The following is a 17,999-nucleotide window of genomic DNA, read 5'->3' as shown; positions in this document are numbered from 1 at the left end:
AAGGGCTAAAAGAAATGCAAACAGGAGATGTTACTTAAAATCCTACAGAGGCTCCACAAAGGAGCCATAATAAGTTGTATGTTCACATGCCGGTATCCTTTGCAAGCAGGAACCACCCAGTATCGAGGAAGCTCAGTGAGTATAAGAAATGGAGCTTAACCATTAAAAATACTATCCAAAAGATTTGTTCAAAAGTACATTTTATTCCAGGAGTGATGAACCTGTATGGGGCTGGTTTTGTAAATGGAAAAAAAATAATTTTGCTCAATTGTATAAAAATGTAAAGAAAGAAAAATTGAAATGCCCTAGACTGGAAAGGGTTAAATCTATTAGAGAACCATTGTATAATAATGTTCAGTTTATGCACATACCAGAGTTACTGAATTCCAGTAATTCGCGGTCACTGAAATTTGGTCAAAAATGGTTAAAAACTATTAAAGGGACTTTATTGACAAAACTATAAACTTTAAATGCATAAAACAGCTAAGATGGGGCAGCAACAGAACTGGAGGGAACTTAATACAATTGGCATGGAAGCTGAACTGTTTAAGCTCAGGGTGTCGCTCTGAAACCAAGTGACAGAGACTCTGTGGGAACATAACCAAGCATTTTAACAAGCTAGCAGCAGAAGTATTGCATCTGTGAAATGAACAAGTGTTTCAGCAAGAATTAGCATCTAGAGAATTGCATTGCATTTTAAAAAACAAAGCAAAGAATGTATCGATAAAGAACTTGTAATTGTTTATGATCTGTGATGTTGTAAATGGTTTTTCTCAATGTATGAAATAAAGTTAATTTGCTATTACGAAAGGTAAAAAGCAAAAGCAATGACGTAATATAGTGGAAATGTGTTACATAAAGTAAAAAGCCGCTTTAAGTGACAAAGAACAAAGAAGGTTGCCCTCTGTTATTACTACAGAAGTAAGCTATAAATAAGGGAGGTCCTACTAATTAGTGCAGGGTACAGAAATTAACAAGGGTCCAATACCATGAAGTTATATGTGAAACCTCTGCAGCCCACATGGCGTGGAAGGGTTTGGCTTTTCCTCCTCAGATACTGTTGGAAGACAGTGACAAGGTCTGGGAAAGCTGCAAAGTTGTACTGCTGTTTTCTGGGCCAGGGGTGCAAAGACAACACTTACATGTGCAGGAGTAATGGCTGAGACGGAGTTGCCAGCTTGTGGGTGTACTCTGGGAAACTGTCTGCAAATTGAACAGTGTGGCTGAGCTGCTGGGAAGTTGGTAAAGTAAAAACTTCCTATATTGGGAATGGCAAGTATTGTGTGGTGGCTGGAAAGGACCACTTCCTATACGGACCCAGAGACTGTTATTTTCACTGGTCTTTGTGTTGTGTCAGACCTGAATTTCCTGTGGTGATAAATAGCAAGATTTTTATAATTTGTACCAGTTTTCCATAATGTAAGCGAAATACAGGCAAAGTTAAAATTGCAGTAGGGTGATTTAAAGGCAGAGCGAGCACATACTGTGGGATTACATTCCTGGTGAAGGTTGTCATTTAAAGTTTTGGACATTCTTAACGTTACTGTGGTAATTCCTGTGGTGATTTCATATTGCAGAGTTTGGTGGTTGTATACAATTTTGCCAAGTTGCAGAAGTATGTTTGAAATGCTTGACATAGTAAAACCCACATTGTATGGAGGGTTTTAAGATGGGGAATGTAGGAACATAGATCCCATTAGACCTGGGTGAAGTGTGGTTTTAAATTGAGTTGGGGTGTCAGCATGAAGAACAGGGCCAAAGCATATGATCAAAAAGAATGAGCTGGTAAGAAAGAAGAGTGGTTGTGACCCTTTGAAATACCAGGCTTCTCTTCTTTGAGCTTTGGACTGAAGAAATAGCAATAAATCATGGTGAACTGAGTACCAGGTGCAGTAAATAATTGGGTATATAAGAAACTGCTTCCTCTGGCCTTCGTCAAGGTCTGATAATTGGCAATAACATCACTTGTTTGTTAAAGGGTTTAAAAAAAAGTAAACGTAAAGGCTGCTAATACCTTCCTGACCATGTTGGAGCCAACCAGTATGTGTCTAAGCATCGCTGAGCTTAGTCTGTTTGTAAGTATCTTGATCAAATGCTTATAAATGTCCGTTGCTGTTTGGCTGGAGTAAATTGCTTATTATTGAGGCTTTTTAGGCATGTTTGGAGCAACTGTATTAATACATTTGGCCTTTGGATTGAGTCAAGGAATTGCTGGTTCGGTTAGTGTCATGGCAATACGCGGTATCAGTAACAGTCACCCCCACACCATGCATGTGCTGGATGCCGCCTGCAGGAGTCAGCCTTTGAAATTTGCTGCAGGGAGTGCGAAGGAGCCGTCATGTACTCGGCACCCCTCCTCCCCCCCAGCACACTGGGACACGAGGCTCCAGGCTAGGGTGACCAGATGTCCCGATTTTATAGGGACAGTCCTGATTTTTGGGTCTTTTTCTTATATAGGCTCCTATTACCTCCCATCCCCGTCCCGATTTTTCACATTTGCTGTCTGGTCACCCTACTCCAGGAGCCTCAGTCCCCATGTGCAGGGCCCATGGCTGGGCTGTTCTGTGCCTGCAGTGGTCACAGCTCTGACTCGTGCTCGCTGCCAAGAGGTGGCATGCAGACTGGCTTATATGGCCCTTCCTGGTGCCAGCCCTGCCCTTTGTGCAGACAGGACCATCCGCCCGTTGCAGCAAGGCCAGTGATCGTGCCTTTGTGGCTGCAGTGATGGGCCCACAGGGTGGAACTCCCTCCCCTTCTCCCCGCCCAAACCCCTCGCAGTTCAGCCACATCCTCAGAGCAGGGACCGCCCCTCCCCCTGGAGAGTGCCCCACATCCAGCAGGCCCCACCATAAACAAACACGAATACCCACTTACAAACACCACCTTAGCTCTGCCCCAAGCTCTCTTGGGAGCAGCCCCTGCTGGCCTTACAATCACGCCCCTCCCCCCTTCGAGCAGGCTCCCTGCCTCAGTGGTACGTATTTGTCTTTTGTTCTCATGCTACATGGCCGTACGGCAGCCAGGCCCTGTATACCAATAACCACCAGCCCACTGCCCCCTTTCTCTCTCTCAGCCCTCTTGGTGGGGCAGGAAGGGGAGAAACGGGGACTAGGCAGCTATTAAATGGGCAGTGGCAGTGGATCCCTATGTTAGCCGAGCAGCAGCAGCGCAGGCAACCTGGGGCACCAGCACAGGAAGGGTTAACGTCATTGCAGCTGACAGAATTAGGGACAGTTCGAGGTGCCCTCTGTGCAATAGCGGCCAGCGCTGGCCAGCAGCCCAGGCACTGCCAGCCAGCACCCCAGGGACAATCCGCAGGACAGGGATTTTTCAGCCTACCTGCACGGTTGGTCGAAGGAGAAGGACCCAAGTGAGCACACTCCCCTGCCGGAGCGATTGGATCCAGCCCACCCAGCCGGCTCTCCGTCACACAAAGGAATCCCAGGCTACAGCCAGGTACAAGATCATTCATCTAGATTAAATGGTGGTGCCCTGGCATTCGAAGGAGCTCCCCCCCCACCCCAAACAGAGACAGAAGCAGAGCCCCCGCCTCACCTGTCGCTAAGGCTCCTGCTGCAGAGATCGGTAGGCGCCGGGCTATGTCCTTGAGACACAGACTGATGCCATCTGGGCAAAATGCCACGAGTTCCCTGGAGACCGGGAAGCGCCACGCTGCATCCAAAAGCTGCACTGAGAGCAGAGCATGGTGCCGCAATCAACAAACATTAACCACTTGGTAGCGCAGGCAAAGGACAGACCAGGAGGGGAGCTTGGCAAGAAAGGCTTCGAGAGGATGCCCTTTGTGCTGTTAACCCCTTTCAGTGCCGGTATTCAGAGCTCGGTCAGGCACAGGGAACTGAACTGCCATTTGGCAGGTCCAGCAGCAGTGAGGGGCCAGGGGGAGCGAGGGAGTCACTAGCCAGAGGGACACAGATCAGGTTAGAGAATGTCCTGTGTCCAAGGCCTGAGGCAAGGCGGCAGGACACCCACAAGTGCCAGGATAATGGGGGCTTGTGGCAACGCAGCAGATTTGGGGACAGAGCCACAGGTGGGGGCTCAAAGGGGCCCTTTCTGCTGCTCCACTTCAGGGGCTGCTCTGCTCTGTGCTGGACTGGTGCCCCAGGGCTGAGTAAAACAGCCAGGGGGCTGCTCTAACTTGCACCAGCTAACAAGAGTCCCAGGGGCCCATTAGAGAAGCCAGGGATTCCTGGGCACCCAGACCAGGCCTCCTTCTCCCAGCCACACCCCCTCTACCAGCACGCAGGAGGTGGTGGGGGTAGAGGCCACTGCAGGGGCTCCAGGCCATCGCAGTAATCCCTTCATATGGGAGATCCACCAAGAGCTGCATGCACCAATTTTAGGGCAGCTTTGTGGGGTGGGTGCATAAAACACCCTGGTCTTCTGTGAGGCCTTGAAGAGAGCAGGGCACAGAATGGCAGCCAGTGGCTTTAATGCACAACATCCTGGATTTTTGGGGTGCTCACTTCACAATTTCAGTATCAGCATCTATATGCAGTGTTCTGCCTTCCGTTGCGGTCTCCATCTCCTCCCCACCCCCTTTGAAGTGCCCTGCGCTCAACGTGCTACAGAAACAGCAGCAGCCCAGGCTTCAGAAGGGGAATGGTCTCCTAACGTGGCTCCACCGCTGAGGAACAAGGATCCTGCTAAGGAGACTATTCCCAGCAGGAACAGAAATAAAAGGGAAGGAAAACCAAACACCGAGAATGAAAGAGAAACAGAATCGCCTCAGAACAGAAAGCTCACATGGGTCCTGTCCTGAAGGGGTCAGGAGGTCTAATTAGGACACATACAGGTGGAAGACCTAATTGCATGCAGGAGAGTGGATTCTTGCATGCTGCAGCTGGTGGAAAACTTGTCCAGAAGAGGTTCGCCGTCTGACAAAGTGGGTATTTTCCCGCGAAAGCTCATGCTCCAAAACATCTGTTAGTCTATAAGGTGCCTCAGGACTCTCTGTTGCTTTTTACTAGGAATTGAGTTTGCACAAACAGCTTGTCCTAGCTCTAGTAAGAATACCTGGGGGGAAAAAATCTCTTGGCCAACTCATGCAGCACCACGCACCCTGCCTCTTAGCCACCAGACTTCATTTATGTTTTAAGTGTGTGCGCTGCATTGCTGGGAGGACAGGGTAAATATTCAGATGCCAATTGGCCACACGCGACTGCTCTAGTGTGGATTGGGGTTTCAAGCAGTGAATTGAAAGCCAAGACTCCTGGGTTCAATTTCCAGGTCAGCCATTGATTTGCTGTGTGAACTGTAGCTTGGGCCATTAATTCTGACTGTCTCCATTTTGAGATGCCCAACACGACACACCTGAAAACCTGATCGTTACAGGTGCTGAGCACTCCCAGACTTCAGATGGATTTCTGGGAGCTCAGCACCTCTGAAAATCAGCCCCAAGGTTTCTCAGATCAAGTAAAAACTGAAGCACTTAAAACCAGTTGACACTTAAATTAGTGCCTCAATCCCTGTATTGCTACCTGTAAAATGGGAATAATGATTCCCATGCAATAAGGGATCATGAGGCTGAATTAATTCATGCTCATAAAGCGCTTTCAGATCCTTACATTCTTTATTGTTACCAATAATAAACTGACACAGGAAATGTGACATTATTTACCTGAGCAACATGTTTTCCCTTTGCAGAACTTGGGCCAAAAGGGGAAACATTATTTTTTAAAAATCGAATATCTGTCTAGAATAAACGGACTGGTACCAGCCACAGCTCTGACCAGGTCTGAAACCATGAGAGATGCACATGTAAAGTTCATCTAAATCACTGGTTATGCTAATGTTCCACTGATGAGTGAGCAACTGGGCTCCAAAGCCACTCAGAGGTGTCTGAAAAGTGCGAAGCCAAAGAATTTCAGCTATGAGGGAAGTGCCATTAGTAAAGCTCCTGAATAACCTCATAAAAGAACTCTGGGCTGGTCTGCTATTGTCAAAGTGTCACTGCAATCTAAACTAGTGTACACTAGGGGGCACCCTTGTAAGATCACACAGAAACCTTGCACATTAAAGGAGGAAAAATATATGTACAGATATTTCAAATCCTAGCAAACCCTTTTGCAGCCAGCCATTTCCTGGCTGACCCGCCTTGCACCACCACCTGCTGGGCTACCGCTGTCCATTCACGGGCCAGGGGAAAAAAATCAGTCAATAGCAAGTAAGGCCACTTTCCACCCGACCCATTCAGCAAGCCCACTCTGCCGGCAGTATCCATTCAGCAGCACAACTGGTACTTTTTTACCTGCCCATACCTGGAGCATTCAGCAACAGTCAATGGCACAGGATATTAGAGAGGCCCTGTTGTATTTAAGGGGTAACCCAACAGAGCACTGTTATTAAACACGGCTATAAGGAAGACTGCAGCATGAGGCAAAGTGCAGCCATATTTTAAAAGGAGGAAATCCAATATTTGGAAGAAAGTAATATAAAATAACTAATAGTCATGGCAACCCTAAAGCGACTTTGAGCTCCTGAAGTGTCATTATTCAGAACAGACTGTTTTAACGCCGGTAGCACTGAGTTATTGCTGAAATAGACCCAGCTTGTCCTTTTAACATATTCATTCATTTTTATGATTTGATTCATATCGATTTCTCTCTGCTGGTTAAAAATCAGATTTGCATACAGAGACTTGTGAGCAGGCAGCTTCCTCACACGACTCCATACGCAGGGCACACAAAAGCCAGCTCACCCTTCCCCACACACTGGGGACTGCTCAGCGAACACAAACCAGATCCTTTCTAGAGGCCATTCCGACTTTCCTTACTTCTGGGGGGGGGGGGGTTAATGAGCCACCTGTGTCAATGGCTTTGTCTACACTAGAGAAATCTTCTGTTCCAACACCCCAGAACCTATGTAAAACCCTCCTTCTCCACATGCAAAAGTGCTCCAGGCAGTTTATGGGTGTTCTAAGAATTGGGTGGAGTAGGCTAGGCTCACAGCAGGTCCAAGAAAGAGCTTTAGTTCCACTGTGGGTAGGTCTCACTGAAATGGGACTAAAGCTTGGCCTGGGGGGTACTGGTGCTTCTGCCTCTGAATCCTAGGACAACAGGAAGTGAGAAGAGGGGGTTTTGGGGGTGTTAATTTATTAAAGGATGCACACTCTCCTCCAACACATTCCCCCAGGCTGAGGGATGCATCAGTATATCAGTCTCATCCCCTCTGCATTTATTCTAGGTATTCGATAGCAACAGCATATGAAACCGTTCAAAATCAGCTTCCCACCAGCATAAGAAAGACAGAAAGCCGTTGGGAGCCAGCGCTAACCAAACCCAACCATAGAAAACAAACATAAGTGTTACGTATTTGCTGAGGGATTTTATCCTTCTAAGAATTTAGTTTTAAATCATTCTTCCAAAGAATCTCAAATTTCACTGAAATCATCTGTATTTGCCATTGAAAAAATCCTTCCCTACACCCCACACAGCACCCCACTGGCTTCACTGGCACGTCAAAGCCCAGTGGGAACCATAGAAATGCATGGACAATCCTGGGCATTGGTCCTGCAAAGATGTACACCGGTGCTTTCCTTCACACACAGTGAGTGGCCCCATGAGGTCACTGGGTGTGAAGTCAGCCATATGCAGATGTCTTTGCTAAGAAAGCAAAGGAGTAAAAACCCTTCCCCTCTCCACAGCCAGGTTTCAGACTTGTCTCTTACAATGTCATAGGCCCAGCAGCTCTCCAGTCCTCCAAAAAAACCCAGGGAAGCTGAGACTAGGTTCTCAGTCCAACTCCAGAGAACAAAGTAGATGGAAAGGATTCGCCCTGACACAAGAGATCTCTGGCTGTCCTAGAGCAGACTCTGCTGGGTCTCTGGCATCTGCTTCCTGCCCTTTGTGTAGGGGTGTGTGTGTCAGGGTCGAGGCAGAGCACACGGCTCTCTACCTGATCCCAGCTAGCAGAGTATCATTTAAAGCAGCCCCCAGGACACGTAACTTACACCAGGGACCATTTCAGGATCAGCAGAAGGCAGGGCTAGAACCCCCTTTCTCCCAGCATTCCCCAGCACAAATTTGGGGCAGCTGAGAATCAGGGTCAATAGCTCTAAATTAAAAATAAGGAAGAAGAAAACAAGAACCTCCCCCCCCTGCCCATACATCAGAAAAAGGGCCTATTTTATTGTTTGCAGGGGAAAAGTGCCAGGACTGGAGGATTCCTAATACAACAGCAAGTTAAACGCATAAAGGGTAGTTATTCTTTTATCCATTTTATTCCCTTTGCTGTATTTCTTTTAATAGTTGCAGTTCTAATTGGAGGGGGCAGTAGATACAAAAATTTAAGCCCCAGAAAACTGATTCTCATCAAAGTTTCATTCTTTTCGCAGTTCCTCTGATCCATGGCTGGCTTCTCATACCCCTCAGTTTTTAGGTGGAGGATGAACCATGGATTCACTTCTCTTACCTGTTTCTCTTCACTTCTGAGATCCCTGTTTGTGTGTGCCTGGGCATGGGTTGCCAGCTCTTCCATTACCTACAATAAAGCACAATGCGCACTGACTCAGTTCCAGGGGGTGTGCAGCATTCCCCAGAGAATTCGACATGGAAAGCTCTTGCATCCGTTCAGTGTGTCAGCCAAACGACGAAAGCTCTTGGTGGGAACAGTGTCAAAGGGGATCGCTGACAGTCGTGCTGGAGCCTTAGCAAGGTTCAGCCCTCTGAGGTGTGTTCTCCTCTTCCCACTAGCATCTGCTGGGTGTGGTCATGTCGAGGCAGCACACACGGCTCTACCTGATCCCAGCTAGCAGAGTATCATTTAAAGCAGCCCCAGACACGTAACTTACACCAGGACCATTTCAGGATCAGCAGAAGGCAGGGTTAGAACCCCTTTCTCCCAGCATTCCCAGCACAAATTTGGGGCAGCTGAGAATCAGGTCAATAGCTCTAAATTAAAAATAAGTTAAAAATAAGGAAAGAAGAAGAAAACAAGAACCTCCCCTGCCCATACATCAGAAGAAAGGGCCTATTTATTGTTTGCAGGGGAAAAGTGCAGGATGGAAGTTCCCTAATACAACAACAAATTAACGCGCAGGGTAGTTATTCTTTTATCCATTTAATTCCCTTTGCTGTTCTTTTTAATAGTTGCAGTTCCTAATTGGAGGGCAGTAGATACAAAATTCAGCCCAAAACTGATTCTCATCAAAGTTTCATTCTTTTACATGATTCCTCTGATCCATGGCTGGCTTCTCCTTGCCCCTCAGTTTTTAGGTGGAGGATGAACCATGGATTCACTTCTCTTACCTGTTTCTCTTCAGTTTTGGGGGTCAGAAGTGCCATGTTCTCATTCTCACGTCTCACTTGCCCCAGCTCTCTGACAATGTGCATGTAACATTCGCTACACAAGTCGCAGCACTTGCAGAGTCCTGGAGGGCAAGTCACATCCCTGGCAGCCCCGTCTATCCTGCAGTGTGTAGACCCAAGCAGGAGCGTAGGTTACATCTCATACTGTGCCAAAGAAGTGCTGAGACCTGGCTGGGGCCCAAAGGAGATAAGGATGCTGATGGAACAAACGTAATTTTCAGTAATTCAAAGTGCTTGGAAGGTGAATGGTGTCATACTCACTCTCACAGCTGGCACTTGGGGTGGGGAGGTTCCTCTCTCTTGGCACTTTAAATCCCGACGTCATAGGCTAAGACAGAAAAAGTCAATGATTATAAGCAGATACCAGCCCTCCCCCCGCCCCAAGCTACGCCGGGGCGTCACTTCACTCCAGTACAGAATTCACGCACCCCTGCGATGACAAGGACAGCGAGAGAGCCAGCACTGATGGGATTTGCCGGAGGGAGGGGAAAAGGAAGGGAGCTGCTAGGAGGAAGGTTACCGCACCAGGAGGGAGCTGCGGCGAGGACTTGCTGCCTGTCACGCTCAGCTGTGTGGCAGGTTAGCGGCTCCACCCAGCAGATGTTTTTGACCATCCATGGGCTCCATGCTGCTGTACAGGCGTGGGTGCTCCAGTGTGTTCTGGGAGGCGCCCAGGGACTGGCAGGGCCGTTTGAATCGGGGCCAAGTGAAGGTTGTCTAGGCTGCAAGGGAATGGAGTGGTTTGGAGTCAAGGGGGACCTCTCCCCTGCGCCCCTAGGCTCAGGATGTCAGTGCTGCGGCCATGCAAGCAACACCACTCAGAGCAGAGGGTGGGGGGGATCAGGCTGCAGAGAGGCAAACCCTGTGCTCTGGAGCCTCGCCCCTGGATCACGCTCTGGAGTTTGAGACTTTTTTTTTTTTTTGTCCCCTGGAAAAGAGAAACCAGGAGGCGGCGGCTGCAGGAGCAGCCAGGATCAAACATCCAGCTTCCTACTAGCACCAGGTGTGCTGCTCAGGGGAAATGGGGCTTTAATACGGGATGGAGAAGGGTCAGGGTGGGAATTCCATTCTCTTAGCATTCAAATCTGAAAGCAGACAGGCTTCCCTGTGAGACCTAGAATAAACCAACGGCCTCCCAGGGAAAATAAGAAAAATCTGCAACCGAACAGCCAAATTCAACAAACTGGCCAAGCACAGAGCTCAAGGAAGCGGTAGGAAAAGGTATGTAAATGACCCCAGCGTAGACAAGGCCCTCCTGAGCTAATGAAGGGTAGATGAAGCGTAGGCCTTGTCTACACTACAAAGTTTTGTGGACAAAAGGCAACTTTTGTCGACAAAACAGTGAATGTCTACACCCTATGATGCGGCAAAAATGCCCTGTTTTGGTGACACAATAAAACCATCCTGATGAGAGACATAAGACTTTTTGCGCAAGATATTTGTTGACTAAGTGCCAGTGTAGACGCCCACGCTTGATTTTATTGCTTTAATTGGCCTCTAGGAGATGTCCCACAATGCCCATCATGACCGCTCTGGTCGGCAGTTTGAACTCCATTGCCCTGCAGCCAGGGAAACAACCAGGCTCTCCTCCCCCTAATCAGTACAGTGGAACAGGGTGTTAATGCATGCTGAGATCTCACAGGAATCCTCCAGAGAGATCTCCAGGAAAGTTTCCTTGAGGTACTTGGCAAGCCTCTGCCGGAGGTTCCTTGGCAGAGCTGCTTTGTTCCTTCTCCCATTGTAGGAAACTTTCCCGCGCCATTCGGCAATCACTTGTGCAGGGACCAAAGTGGCACACAGGGAGCAGGGTGGAAGCCACAAGCATGGAGTAGATGTACCCTTGCTTCCCTGCTAACCCTCAGCAGTGAGATGTCTGCTACAATGTCCCCCACCCGTGGAAAAGTGTGGGAGAATTTTAGAATTTTCTCCCTAGTCGACTGCACTAAACCCTTGCAGAGCGCTCTTTTAAAGGTAAAGGTAATAATTGGAGATATACCAATCTCCTAGAACTGGAAGGGACCTTGAAAAGTCATTGAGTCCAGCCCCCTGCCTTCACTAGCAGGACCAATTTTTGCCCCAGATCCCTAAGTGGCCCCCTCAAGGATTGAACTCACAACCCTGGGTTTAGCAGGCCAATGCTCAAACCACTGAGCTATCCCTCCCCCAGCTAGCTTTTCCCCATGTAGAGCACCCCCAACCGCCACCAGCCAACACTCATCATGCTTTGGGTGTCCGCCGAGATGTGTGCTTGCCACGGGTCAGTGAGACAGTGATTGTTATGTTACCAGAGGTGTATTTTACTGAAATGCGTGAACTTAACAATCATGCTTCTGTGCAGTGTTCCTTCTGCTTTGGCAGATGTGGCCTTAAGGAACACCCCACACACCCAAGTGTCTCCACCAGAACAGAAAGTGCCCAAGAGGGAGCAAAGAAGACATGTTCCAGGAGGTCCTGCACTTCTCCAAAGCAGAGAAAAGGGAACGCAAGGAGCAGAGGGAAACCAAAAGGCAGGGCAGAAAAGAACATCAGGAGTTTGTTAAGGATGCTACTGAGTGAATGATTAAAGTCATGGAGGAGCAGATGCTGAAGTCCTTAATAACGCTAGGACAAGAAGCAATGGGCTTAAATTGCAGCAAAGGAGGTTTAGGTTGGACATTAGGAAAAACTTCTTAACTGTCAGGGTGGTTAAGCACTGGAATAAATTGCCCAGGGAGGTTGTGGAATCTCCATCATTGGAGATTTTTAAGAGCAGGTTAGATAAACACCTAAGATGCGCCGCAATCTGCTCGGCCTTCCCACAAGACCTAGTGGCAGAAGGTGTTGAGCTGGACTGTGGGATAGGTACCCACAGTGCACTGCTCACACTGTTGATGCTAGTGCGCCACGTGTGACAGAGGGAGGGAGTGTGAACATGCAATACCGATTTTTAGTGTAGCGCTTTTTGAGTGTCGACATAACTTTTGTCGACAAAATTCTGTAGTGTAGACAAGGGCTTAGAAAGGGAGAATTTAGGCTGAATACCAGGAGACACTCCCCAGGAGTCAAATGTATCAGGCTGCAGAACAGTCTTCCCCAGGGAAATGGGGGAAGAACCGATTACTTGGGACTTTTATAACTGGGCTGGACAAAGCACTACAAAGTGCGCTGTAGGGAACACTCCTGCCCTGGGACCAGGCAGACAGGCTCAGCAATCTGCTAGGGCCTCCCATCTCTCCTCTCTACCTGGCTCCAGGATTGACTCCTCCAAGACCCGCATGTTTCTGTCCATGGATTAGTGGCACTTGCTACACCTATTAATCTGGCACATGGAGGATTAACTGAGACCCGGGAAAGCAACATTGGATATAATTAAAATATACATCCAGTTAATTACTGATAATGCTTCCCCTCTTTAATATTGGCCTCTAGCAAGGTTTTTGCTGAGAACAGCAAAGCAAAACACTTTGTTTTTATTAGTTTTTTAAAAGGAAAAAGCCTCATCTATCTTAACATGACACCAAAACATTCTTGGGTCCAGCCTGCGTTCACTAACAATATCTGTGCATTCATATACCAAGAAAATTCAATTATCTGGCAGAACATGTCCCAAAGGCATTTAGATAATTGCAACCATAAGTACAAAATCTGCCACTAAGTATTAAAGAAATACCAAATAAGGAGACCAAATGATAGAAAAGTGGCATTACTGAGTATAAAAACCACTCACACATGCTGGAAGCAGGTACATTTTCACAGGGGCACTTTTCATTATGATTCTAGAGTTAAAAAAAATAAAGGTACATTACAGAAGTTGGATAGAAATGCTGCTACTGAAGAACTCCATTACCACGATTCTGAGTGTAGACTGAAAACCTCCAGGGGCTCTGCAGAGGGAAAGGAGGAAGAGAGGAGATGAGCCCCTTTGCCAGACAGAGAATTGGGCCATGTGGAAAACACATGGTTTCCAGGGGAGAAAAAGACCGAAGTGGCGCAGATGCAAAAGCTCACTTGGGATATGGGGTGGGCATTGACTAAGGATCTCCGCCCACTTGTAAGAGAAGCTGAAGCTTGGAAGAGCTTATTTGAAGTCAGTGGTTAGGGCAGTGCAGGTTCTATTTGTGAAGCCCTTTGAGAGCCTGGTTATAACTTTGTGTAGCCAGGCCCGCATGGGCGTTCTTTATTAACCATTGGTGTCACAGTTGCACTGTATTTTGTTTGCCAGTGACAAACACTTTAAATGAAAATTTCCAGAAGTGATAGTTCCCTGCGGGGACTCTCTGACCAAGGGGGATGTTTGGAAAGTAACTGAAACCTCCCACCCATTAGTTATTTCTCCTATAAAATATATAAAATATAATAATGGTATAAAAATATTGCTCAAGCATGCAGGGGTGTAATCAGGAAGGCCAAGGCACAATTGGAGTTGCAGCTAGCAATGGAGGTGAAGGGTAACAAGAAGGGTTTCTACAGCTGTGTTAGCAACAAGACTAAGGTCAGGGAAAGCGTGGGACCCTTACTGAATGGGGGAGGCAACCTAGTGACAGATGATGTGGAAAAGGCTGAAGTGCTCAATGCTTTTTTTGCCTCGGTCTTCACAGACAAGGTCAACTTCCAGACTGCTGCACTGGGCAACACAGCGTGGGGAGGAAGTGAGCAGCCCTCAGTGGTGAAAGAACAGGTTAAGGACTATTTAGAAAAGCTGGACATGCACAAGTCCATGGGGCCAGATCTAATGCATCCCAGGGTGCTGAGGGAATTGGCTGATGTGATTGCAGAGCCATTGGCCATTATCTTTGAAAACTCGTGGCAACCGGGGGAGGTCCTGGACAATTGGAAAAAGGCAAATATAGTGCCCATCTTTAAAAAAGGGAAGAAGGAGAATCCAGGGAACTACAGACCAGTCAGACTCACTTCAGTCCCTGGAAAAATCATGGAGCAGGTCCTCAAGGAATCCATTTTGAAGCACTTGGAGGAGAGGAAGGTGATCAGGAACAGTCAACATGGAGTCACCAAGGGCAAGTCATGCCTGACCAACCTGATTGCCTTCTATGATGAGATAACTGGCTCTGTGGATACGGAGAAAGTGGTGGACGTGATATACCTTGACTTTAGCAAAGCTTATGATATGGTCTCCCACACTATTCTTGCCAGCAAGTTAAAAAAGTATGGGTTGGATGAAGGGACTATAAGGTGGACAGAAAGCTGGCTAGATCGTTGGGCTCAATGGGTAGTGAACAACAACTCACTGTCTAGTTGGCAGCTGGTATCAAGCGGAGTGCCCCAGGGGTTGGTCCGGGGGCCAGTTTCATTAATGATCTAGATGATGGGATGGACTGCACCCTCAGCAAGTTCATGGATGACACTAAGATGGAGGGAGAGGTAGATATGCTAGAGAGTAGGGATAGAGTCCAGACTGACCTAGACAAATTGGAGGATTGGGCGAAAAGAAATCTGATGAGGTTCAACAAGGACAAGTGCAGAGTCCTGCACTTAGGATGGAAGAATCCCATGCACCACTACAGGCTGGGGACCGACCGGCTAAGCGGCAGTTCTGCAGAAAAGGACCTAGGGGTTACGGTGGACGAGAAGCTGGATATGAGTCAACAGTGTGCCCTTGTTGCCAAGAAGGCCAACGGCATATTGGGCTGCATTAGTAGGAGCATTGCCAGCAGACTGAAGGAAGTGATTGTTCCCCTCTACTGGGCACTGGTAAGGCCACACCTGGAGTACTGTGTCCAGTTTTGGGCCCCCCACTACAGAAAGGATGTGGACAAATTGGAGAGAGTCCACTGGAAGGCAACAAAAATGATTAAGGTGCTGGGGCACATGACTTATGAGTCGAGGCTGAGGGAACTGGGCTTATTTAGTCTGCAGAAGAGAAGTGGCGGGGGGGGGGGTGGATTTGATAGCAGCCTTCAACTACCTGAAGGGGGATTCCAAAGAGGATGGAGCTCAGCTGTTCTCAGTGGTGGCAGATGACAGAACAAGGAGCAATGGTCTCAAGTTGCAGTGTGGGAGGTCTAAATTGGATATTAGGAAACACTATTTCACTAGGAGGGTGGTGAAGCACTGGAATAGGCTACCTAGGGAGGTGGTGGAATCTCCATCCTTAGAGGTATTTAAGGCCCGGCTTGACAAAGCCCTGGCTGGGATGATTTAGTTGGGGTTGGTCCTGCTTTGAGCAGGGGGTTGGACTAGATGACCTCTCGAGGTCTCTTCCGACCCTAATCTTCTATGATTCTCCTTCCTCCCTAATTACCTTCTGAACAATGCAGAGTAAGGCAAAGATGAGGACTGGGTTTGTGGTGCTTGCACTGACATCTCGGATACTTACCCTGCAATAAAAGCAATTACACTGAATATAGGTCACAAGTGATTTGTGTTGAATATTCAAGCAACTTGAAACAGTAAATAGTCATGTACAAAATGGATAGTTTCTCCTTTACCCTCTGTTTAATCACTGCACATTTCCCTCCAACACACCAGGCAGCAATTGCAGGGCTGCGTACAAGACATTCGCTAGACAATATCAAAACACAAACCAGTGCTCCACCATATCCAAAGTTAAAGAGCAGTTCTGCCCAAATAGGAGCATATTGCTTAGTCAGACTAACACGCGCTCAGCAAACCCTTTAATTCCACTGAGTTGCTTTTAACATAAGGCCTGTTCCATCAACCCAGTGTAGGGCTAGGGGGCCCAATCCTGAAAAGCCCCGAGTCTCTCTTTGAGACCAGTGGGAGCTGATGATTCCCCCGCACCTTTTGGATCACCTCACGGTTTGTATGAGCCCTAACTCCACTTTCTTTGAGTTTTCTCTTGGCATGAAGAGAGCAATCGCTAGTTCCCCTGAAGTAAGAGCTAAGACAGCTGTGAAGATTCGCAGATGAAATGAAATGCTTCCAGTTAGCTCTCGTTTACACTTTGGAAAAAGATGTATTCCTAATGAGCTATTTGCCGTAGGATCCTCAGAGCTTCAAAGCAAATGAAAATCTTAGCTTAGTAACACTTGGGTTTTTTCCCCAATCAAGGCAGAATGCAGAACAAAGGCTCTTAATAGTGAAATTAAATGCTTTTTAAGATAGTCAAAAACCTCAGATGTGTACACTTGAAATTCAGAAATAACTGCAGTTCAAGACAAAACAGTGAATAACGCCATTCTTCCTTTATTTGCCTACCAACTCCTGAGTTCAAGCTTCTAGCTGAAGAAATCTGAGGCTAAACACCCAGAGTGGTATAAGAAATGCAAGTGTCTGCTCTGCTGTAGGTGTCAGACCTGTGCTGCTAATTGTTACAGGCTAAGCAAAGGATCCTGCAATTGTCAGGTAAGCAGCATTTCAGCTCTCACCACCTCAACGCACAGATGGGATGAAACTAGCAGTGCAGTTCTTCAAATATCCCATTACAAATGTTAATACAAAGTCTCATAGTGGGCTGGAAATCCAAGACAGCTGGGCCAATGGAGAAGAGTGAGACACCTGTTTAAAATGTGGATTTCTCACCCAGTGTTCAGGACATTAGATTAAATTCCATGGCGTTCTGAAGGACCGAGTCTGATCTTCAAAGTGATCCTGAGCTTTAGTTAACCCCAAACACTGTTGTGAACATACTGGGCTTTAAGCAGACGATAAAAAATTTTTTTAGAAGCAAAAACTGGGCTACCCTAGAAAAACCCTAAATGCTGGGCTTAATGCAAGTGAGCTATTTGAGCTAGGAAGTGTCCTTCTCTCACTAAACCGTAGACCACCTCTTTGCCTCCCCACCCCCATGGCAAGCCTCAGAGGCTGCGTTTCAAACAGGCACAGTGATTCCTGTGCACGTGTTTAAGTTTGTACAGGGCTTTGGGGTGGCAGGCACTGTAAGAATGACAATCAGGATATGTATCTCACCTGTCATTTTCCAGTTCCCCCCCCCCAAAAGGGCAATAATTATTGATATTGAGCATCACATTACAAAATGCAGCGGGATATAGACTTTCCAGTCCCTGTGCAACACACCCAGGGACCTTGTGAATGTTTCCTACTATTTTCCATCTCCAGCTCAGTGGATTGCACTTCGAAAGTTCTAACTGCAAAGCCAGGGCTTCATAACAGGGAGTTTTTTGCGAGGTCACCTGTCGCCATGTTTGTTATGCAGAGTTTTAAACAGCATCACAAAAACTACTGAATGGCAGCTGTCTGGCTTGAAGATGATGGTGTAAATGCCAAAGCAGTTTTTTGTGTGTTTAAGATGGAGAGATACCTCTCTCATAGAACTGAAAGGTCATTGAGTCCAGCCCCTGCCTTCACTAGCAGGACCAAGTACTGATTTTGCTCCAGATCCCTAAGTGGCCCCCTCAAGGATTGTACTCACAGCCCTGGATTTAGCTGGCCAATGCTCAAACCACTGAGCTATCCCTCCCCCCCGTTGCTGTGGGTTGTCCTGCGGCATCACAAGTAGCTAAAAAGTCCAGTTCTCGAGTCACAGCCCTTGTCACAAACGGCACAGGAGTAACGTGACAGAAGACAGGCCGGAGCACTACTAGCACTTCAGGCCTGCTGTGCTTTCCCCTTCCCTCTCTCGGGCAGAAAGAAAGAGCAGTTAGTCCAGGCTGGGTGGATCTTATGCCTGGAGTAGGAGTGAAGTACCAGTTGCTCTGGTGTGTGCACTGATGAGCTGAGCACTGACCTGAGCTTGAAGGTTCGGCTTTCCCTCCC

At 47.5% G+C, this 17,999-nt stretch overlaps 1 protein-coding gene across 5 annotated transcripts in view; it reads right to left on the bottom strand.

Annotated features, from left to right (window-relative positions):
* Positions 1 to 8,499, bottom strand: part of TNRC6A (trinucleotide repeat containing adaptor 6A) — a 170,197-nt gene extending 161,698 nt beyond the window's left edge. For all 5 annotated transcript variants that reach the window (XM_039490564.1, XM_039490565.1, XM_039490569.1 and 2 more), the window contains exon 1: positions 8,431 to 8,499. In XM_039490564.1, coding sequence (XP_039346498.1) covers positions 8,431 to 8,496 — 66 coding nt within the window. In that variant the 5' untranslated portion in view covers positions 8,497 to 8,499. The remainder of the gene's footprint in view (positions 1 to 8,430) is intronic.
* Positions 8,500 to 17,999: the final 9,500 nt, after the last annotated feature.

Source organism: Mauremys reevesii, linkage group 10, assembly GCF_016161935.1.
Source record: "Mauremys reevesii isolate NIE-2019 linkage group 10, ASM1616193v1, whole genome shotgun sequence".
Classification (NCBI taxonomy): Eukaryota; Metazoa; Chordata; order Testudines; family Geoemydidae; genus Mauremys; species Mauremys reevesii.
The sequence above is the reverse complement of the archived record's forward strand: the minus strand, read 5'-3'. Positions and strand labels throughout refer to the sequence as shown.